Source organism: Tachypleus tridentatus, chromosome 1 (genome assembly GCF_004210375.1).
Source record: "Tachypleus tridentatus isolate NWPU-2018 chromosome 1, ASM421037v1, whole genome shotgun sequence".
NCBI classification, from domain to species: Eukaryota; Metazoa; Arthropoda; class Merostomata; order Xiphosura; family Limulidae; genus Tachypleus; species Tachypleus tridentatus.
Window position 1 is genome coordinate 50,286,701 of NC_134825.1, and position 7,940 is coordinate 50,294,640.

The following is a 7,940-nucleotide window of genomic DNA, read 5'->3' on the forward strand; positions in this document are numbered from 1 at the left end:
TCTAATCCTTCTGCATATCCCAAATAGCTTCAATAATCTTGCAATCCATACGATGGACTCAGAAGATTGTCCAATGTGGCTTTGCAATAAAAAAAACACACACACACATTCAATACAATTTATTTTTATTCGAACATTTCTCTTAACTTCTTTTAAACTGCTGTATTTCTACTCATGATCATTTCTCAACTTTTTATATAGTTTTCTGCCCTTTTCTTTTTGTTTTCTACGTGTTTTTTCTTAATTTTCTTTAATTAGTTTAGTTACTGTAATAACTGTCAAATATTGCCTCATGAAGTCATCTTAAAGGTTAAAGTTTATTTAATGTTCGAGCTTTCACCAAAGTAACCCTACTTTTGACATATGTGTTATAACGTTCTTCTGTTGTTAGCAGGCATTTTAAAACTATCTAGTGAAAATGATTCAAGTCCAATCTATACAGTCATAACAAATTAATTTATTTTCTCTTTAATGTTTCTTTATAGCAGTGGTGTACGTACTTTTTCAGTCAGGGGCCACAAACAGACTTCTCGTAACCATTGAGGGCCATAAAAAGTGAATATTAAAATCGTCCCACAGTTGTTTCACACAAGATGGACATCACATTTCAGAACACACAAATAACGATTACATCAAAGAGTTTGCACATTATTCTAATAAATGTTATGATACGTCAACTTTCACAAAATCAGTGCGATGGATGGTGCTGCATGTCTACGAATTTAGAAATGTCCGGCTTGATGTTTGACGTTGAAAGACGCAAGACTGCTTCCAGAATGTCATCAGTCAGCTGATTGCGAGTTTTGTTTTTGTTCAGTTTCATATGCGGGAAAGCCTGTTCGCAGCAGTACGTGCTGCCAAACATGCTGGTGTGGACAAGTGCGTTCTCTTTCAGATTAGCAAATGTATCAGGCAACGTTTTGTAGAAGTCAAGCAAACTGTTTTCTTGGTAAATAGCATGCAGTTCATCAGATGCCTGGAGATCAGTAAGTTCGAGCTGATATTCTGCTGACATGTCATCCACTGACACAATGAATGGATCAGCAAAAAGTTTCATCAACAATCTGCATTGGTCAAAGTTATGAAACCGTGAGTTGAAGGATTGAATCAAGGTATCTAGCTTCCCAACATAAACTTGTGTGTCAATGTCCTGATTATTCTGTTGCTGTAACTGAAAAGTGTGAAAGTGACCGAAGTTGCCTGATGCTACTTGCTGCCGAAACAACTGCAACTTTGTCCTGAAAGCTGACACGTGATTTGCAAGCTGACAGACAAGCTGATTTTTGTCTTGCAACTTCAAATTCAGATCATTAAAGTGTTGTGTCATGTCGATCAGAAAGGTCAAATCAGCTTACCATGCTGGATCAGTCATGGAAATCACTTCTGTGTCTTTGTTCTTGCTTCTGAGGAATTCTATCACCTCATCAATCAACTCCCAGAATCTACTGAGCATCTTCCATCGACTCAGCCAGCGTACTTCAAAGAGAAGTAAGCAAAGTTGGATGCTTTATATGTAAGCTGCCTTGTCACGTCTGCTGAGAGGTGTGAAATTCTTCGTTGAACTGTCATACAATTCAAAGCCACCGTCTATAGCTTGCAAACTGCTTCTGGACACAACGTTTCCGATGCAGTAATCATACATTGCTTGACAAAATCTCCATCAGTGAATGGTCGGCCAGATTTCGCTATCATCAACAAAATATCGTAACTGACCTCACATGCTGCACCTAAATCTGCTGACTGCTTTGAGAAAATGTTCTGCTGGTGATTCAGCGACCGCCGCAGAGATTCAATTCGAGCTGTTCGTTAATCACTGACAACGTTGTGGAAATCTTTATGCTTCGACTCATAATGACACTTTATATTGGATACCTTCGCCACTGCTACTGTCGAATGACACAACAGACAAATCACATTCTTCTGTTGTTGAACAAAACAGTATTGCGCAGTCCAATCATCATGAAACTGCCGGTTTTAGTCGGTAACTTTTCTTTTTCGATTATCTGCCATTTTTGTTACAAAATAATATCAAAATAGGGCTCGTAAGTAAATCTCGAAGAACAATTGGAACGCGTGAGATTTCGTAATTACGGAAATATTACGTCATTGCGCCAATGATTAAATGCCTATGCATTAACGAGATTTGCTTATTAAATTTTCTTTATTGCTCGACACAAATATGGAACCATTCAGTATCTAATCTAATGCATATTCTTCAATAGCGCTTAATCTTCGCGCAGGCGCGAACTCTAAGCGCGGGAACTCTCTATGTTTGACTCGGGCCACTCGGCGACTCGTCGCGGGCCGGACTTTGTACACCACTGCTTTATAGTCTTGTACACTTTGTAACTTGTAAGCTGTAGCAACTTTGCATATAATGCTCAAAGGGGAATATCTAAACGTAATAAATTAACTTACTTTATAGCTTCCTGACTTAGCGATCAAATAACTAGAAGTAAAAACGAAACAAAACATTAACTGATTGACTCAATCTGTTTCTTTGATTTTCTTTAGAAGTTTACCAGATTTATTGTTTAGCTTATCCATATTTATATCTAATAATTATTCCAACTGTTTTGATTCACTGTACCCTTTATTGTGGTCTATAGTTTCGACTATTCAAGACACATCAACACAGCTTGGGTCAGCAACACAAAAACAGTTAGTCCTTTTATAATAGTTATATGGTTTTTGAGACATAGCTAACATTTTTAAATTTCTCTTTGGTGAAAATAAAATAATTAAATATCATTAAATAACTGGTCCGATGTATAATATATATATATATATATATATATATATTAGGCGCAGTCAGAAATACTTTTTCGCATATCTAAATTAATTTGGTTACAATATGATGAATTAAAAATAGCCATAAACCTCGTAAGTATGAAGAATAAAGCTGATACCAGTACATAATGCCCCCCCCGCCAGTACAGCAGTAAGTTTACAGCTTTACAACGCTAAAATCAGGGTTTCGATTCCCCTCGGTGGGTTCAGTGGATAGCTTGATATGGCTTTGCTATAAGAAAAAACATACATACCAGTATATCATTGCCAAAATTTCGTACATTTCAAGTTCAAGATAGTAGAAATTAAAAAAAAAAATTGAAGTATCATATACTTTATTGTTAAATAAATTATAGTTATTTTTCTGCTGCGCAAAACATGTTAAACAGCTTGTGCATGAACTTGTCCTACTTGATCTTAGCTTTGTGAGTGTGAAAGTTATCGCTAGTCCATGCTCTAGCATATAAATAAATGAAACATTAGTTGGTTATTTTGAAATATTGTTATCATATTAACATTGATAACGAAATAATATTTTATAAGTATATTTGAAATTTAGTGATAACTTGTATTAAACTAATCATTTAAAAATGGAGAAAGGTCCTTCTCATTCGATCTCTCATGCTCTTTTAATGCTCTTACTTATAAACTAATCTCCCTTGTGATTAATATTAGTAGACTCGGGTAGTATAATAGAAATACAGGATACATTAAAGTGGAGAACCATTTAATAATTCTTCAGCAGAACAGACACTTGAAATAAGAGTTCAAAATATTTAATAATTCTATTTGAGCCGAGTTTCACACGTTTCCATAGTTTTAAATCTGTTGTAAATTTTTTATATATTCTTTCAACAACACCACTTCCTTCTTAAAAAACTGATTTGTTTATATATCAGAATGCGAGGTTAATGACAATATTCAGTATAAAAAGGCTTTTAAATTAACAGAAATTTTAGGTGGCTGTATGTAGTGAAAAAGAAGTGTAATGTCAGGTTAATGTTGAAATTACGAGGATGTAATGGGAATATAGGGTATATTTAGAATTAGTAGATATTTTGAGAAGTAGTTGAAATGAGAGTTATAAATTTTTGTATTTTAAAATTGGGATCGGGGTTGTCTAGTTACGGATTTAAAAGGGAGTATTCGCAAAGCTTTTTTTTTGTCAGTTTTAAGGTAGATAAATATAAAATGCAGTTGTGTTTCATACGGAGTTTTACTTTATTTAGATAGGGGCTTTCAATATTAAGTCTTTCATAAAACATTATAATTTTTATTCACGTTAATATAAACAAGATCAACAACACGGATAGTTGTACTTTGTGTGAAATATGGAACTTTACTGTCATAGATCATTAAATTGTAAATACAATGAAAAAAAAAACACCAAAAACATTGTGACATATATATGTTGTTCGTCTTTGTGTAATTCCATGGACCGGCAAGGTCGTTGTGAAGGATCAATGGTTGAGAAAATTTGAGAATTCATCTCAACATCAAACAAGAGGATAAACTATGTATCTGACATGATATATTCTTAAAGACTTAGTGGTTAAAGTAGGGTGGTATGCATAGTGGTAAGAACAGAAAAAAAAAGGATGGTATTTGTAACAAAACACCTTTCCCATACCTATTTGATTTTATGTAAATCTGTGTTTAACTGTGATATGTGCAAGTATGTTGCTCATCAGGTTAAACACTAAACCACCTCTAGCTCTTTCAGCTGTGGACATACTATAACTTTTTCTAAACCACTTTAAACACTGATAATACTCTTTACATAAGGTTTACAATTGAGTGTGTGTGTTTAGCATGCATGTTAATAAAAGTATTTGGATGAAGTATATATATAGCTTCAGCACTATAAAACAATAAAGAATTAAATATAAAATAAGCATTAAAAAGATTTTGATAAAGATTCCTTTGTTAGTTCCAGTTGTTACCTTAAAGCTGTAGCAGATAACGCCTGTGGTACTAGTCCCATGTCAGAAAGAATAAACTGTGCATATTTTGGTGAAGGTCAATCTGTCTCATTTTGTGGGAAATAAACCTGTGTTCTGATATATTTAGTTTGAACAAACTTTTAAGTGCACAAGATTTGTGAAAAAACTATTATTTTTAAACTGAGAATATTATGTTTTTGATTGAGATGTGAATGAATGTGTAGACATGTTAACATGGGCAGCATACAAATCTTGAGGGAAGATCCCAGGGTACTTGTAATGCAGGTTATTTCCTGTCACAAGATAGGAGAGATTGTCTAGGTGTTTTTTTGTTGTTGTTTTTTTTGCATTCAATATCAAGTTACATGTTAAACTTATAAGAGCTTATTTGATATTATAATTTAAAAAAAATAAATTCTGAATTTATTATCTGTTAGAAAACAATTAAAAATAAATGCTTTTTAAAACGTCCATAAATGTTGCCATAATTCTAACTTGTATGATTGTAGATACTGATGAATATGCTCATAGACCTGGAATGTCTTAATGAAAATTTGTCAGAACATACTAGGATCTTACCAATATACCTGTAACTCTGGATTTTTCATTACACCAGAAGGTAAGTTATTAATTAAGTGATATATAGTATTTTAACTTCTGTCCAAAAGGTAACTGCATATATAAGTAAATGTGTTTTAGTATTCTTCATACAGAAACAAATTCTATTTAGGATGATGGTTATTTAATTGTTACACAGCAGGGAGCGACTTTAAATAAGTGTAAAGATATCATACTAATCTTGCATTTCTAAAGAAACATGATTTAAAATGTTTAATATATTTCTAATGAGAAGAATAGAAATAATGTTAAAATAATGACATTTTTCTTAACAGACGAGGATGATTGCCACACCATACCAGGACTATGCCTGAATGGTTGCTGTGTTAATGCCATTGGAAGCTTTCTTTGTAACTGTCAAGATGGCTATGAACTAAGATTAGACAAATGCAACTGCATTGGTGATCAATAATAATTTTTAAAATTTAATTATGTTATTTTTGGTTACACTATATTTTTGACAGTTGATTGTACATGAAGTTAAATATTTATTGTTGTCATTGTCACTTATGTATATTGTCACTTAAGTCTAAGTATCAATAAGTTATCCATGTATTTATTTTTCACTAGAGACTAGTTACTTTATAATATATACTTTTGTATTCAGATAAGTCTTGAAAAGGACTATTTGTGGTAGTAAGAACCAGGATTTGTTCTGCAGTTTTTTTTAGTTTGAAGGCTGGTGTGCTATGTTCTTAACTAATTATAATTAAACTTAAGGGCTTATATATGTTAACTGTTATCACAGTTAACATCCTAACATTACAATCTCACAAAGATTACTTAATTTCAGTTTTTTCAAAAATACTTTTCTTAATATTTAAATCGTTCTTGCATAAAAATTTCAAAATTAATGCTTTTTCAGTATTGTTTGATAATTACTACATTCACTTATTTCAATATAGTTACAAGTTTATATTTTTAGCAGCCAGCTGAGAGTAATTTAGTTGTACAAATACAAATCTTAAACATAAACAGTTTTTAAGAAATGTGAACATTTCATTCCTACCAAGTTTTTATTGGATCACTAATTCTACGTGACTGGGAGAAAGTGGGAACTGCTGATTAATATAATCACATGCACAATGTTACTCAACTGTGTGTCTATCATGCACATAATAAGTCTTTTAATAACATAATCCACTGTTTCAGCAAAGGAAATATATTTTTCTTTCCTCTTTTAGAGGAATAGAGGAACTTGGTTAGAAATATTAGTTTTATTTAATATGTTTCTCCTCATAGCAAATACAGAAACAATAGATTATGTTATTAAAAGACTTGTAATGTGCATGATAGACATACAGTTGAGTAACATTGTGTATGTGATGATATTAATCAGCAGTTCCCACTTTCTCCCAGTCATGTAGAATTAGTGATCCAATAAAAACTTGGTAGGAATGAAATATTATATATGAAATGTTCACATTTCTTAAAAACTGTTTATGTTTAAGATTTGCACTTATACAACTGAATTACTCTCAGCTGGCTGTTAAAAATATTACTTCTTTCAGTTAACAGTAATAGCCATTGTCTTTCAGTTTCTATTAAAGAACTTTTATCGTGTAGATAATAAAAACAATTAGGTGTTCAGGGTTTATTTAGCAGTGTGTTTAAAGTTAGCTTACAATGATATGTGGGTTTTTGAAAACTTAAAGATTACAACAGTTAGAAAATTCATATTTATGTTTAACTGAACTGACAAAGCAATGTGATAATTGTTTATGTCAAGTAATGTTTATAAAATAAAAATTCCACAAATTAATTTATAGTAAAGAGCTGATCTTGTTAAAATAACTTTAATATTAAAACTGGTAAATCATGCAGTATAATTGAATAGTGTAAAGGGTATAATTGTAGAACTTGCACAATTTTTGTAATATGTTTTACAATTAAAAGTATCCATCCTCTGTTATGAGAAAAGTTTAAGTTAATATATCAATTTAAATTATTTGAAAAGGCTAACTGCATTGCATTCTTGGTTTTACCCTGAGCCAAAGCTCTGAGCTGCTTATGCCACCCACTGCAAAAAGTACTTTTTGATCATTTCACTCATGCTAAGAGCCACTCAGTAATCAAATACAGTAAATATACATTTTTATTCTTTAACACATTGGCCCCCAAATCTACTTTGCTGATACTTTCCAGGATTCCACTAGTCATTTTACAATTACTTTTTTTAGGAAGAGTGTATATGTAGCTTTTGTGTCCTAGCCAATAAGTGGCCATTTAAAAAGATAATAAAGCACGACTCATTGGTGGGTCAGGGGGGGTTTTACCAGAAGACTGTCATGACACACCAGTGGGTCATGTGGGAGCCGACGTGTGTTAGTTACTTCACATTTTGAAATATGAATAATATTGTGATTAATTCCTAACAGTTTAATGTAGAATACCTGAATCTAAACAACAAACAGGCAAAACGTAGTTAGCAATAAAAGTAGAAAAATGCACATTAATGAATTGCATGGTTTTCTATATGTAAACAAAAACAGTAGAAAACAAATTTTTAAATTATGTCAAGCAGGTACACAGAAATGCAGGATGGTTAGCTGCATGCATTGGCTGTTTTGTCTTGTTGAAATTAATGGA

General features: G+C 32.1%; 1 protein-coding gene across 5 annotated transcripts; it reads left to right on the forward strand.

The window, feature by feature from the left end:
• The first annotated feature begins 3,226 nt into the window (after positions 1 to 3,226).
• Positions 3,227 to 7,935, forward strand: LOC143248339 (thrombomodulin-like). 5 transcript variants are annotated; one of them, XM_076496718.1, is made up of 4 exons: positions 3,227 to 3,390; positions 4,237 to 4,367; positions 5,243 to 5,352; positions 5,627 to 7,935. In XM_076496718.1, exons 3-4 carry the CDS (start codon positions 5,280 to 5,282, stop codon positions 5,761 to 5,763), a joined length of 210 nt encoding a protein of 69 aa, XP_076352833.1. In that variant the 5' UTR covers positions 3,227 to 3,390; positions 4,237 to 4,367; positions 5,243 to 5,279; the 3' UTR covers positions 5,764 to 7,935. The 5 variants fall into 5 exon arrangements, with proteins under 5 accessions (XP_076352833.1, XP_076352828.1, XP_076352824.1 ...); XM_076496713.1 differs by lacking the exons at positions 3,227 to 3,390; positions 4,237 to 4,367 and adding an exon at positions 3,702 to 3,824; XM_076496709.1 differs by lacking the exon at positions 3,227 to 3,390 and having other exon boundaries at positions 3,836 to 4,367.
• Positions 7,936 to 7,940: the final 5 nt, after the last annotated feature.

What these genes read in the sequence shown, in the direction of transcription:
- LOC143248339 (XM_076496718.1), top strand. Translation starts at nt 5,280, where the DNA reads ATGAAAATTTGTCAGAACATACTAGGATCTTACCAATATACCTGTAAC. An exon ending in ATTTTTCATTACACCAGAAG is followed by an intron (nt 5,353 to 5,626) that starts GTAAGTTATTAA and finishes TTTTCTTAACAG; the next exon opens with ACGAGGATGATTGCCACACC.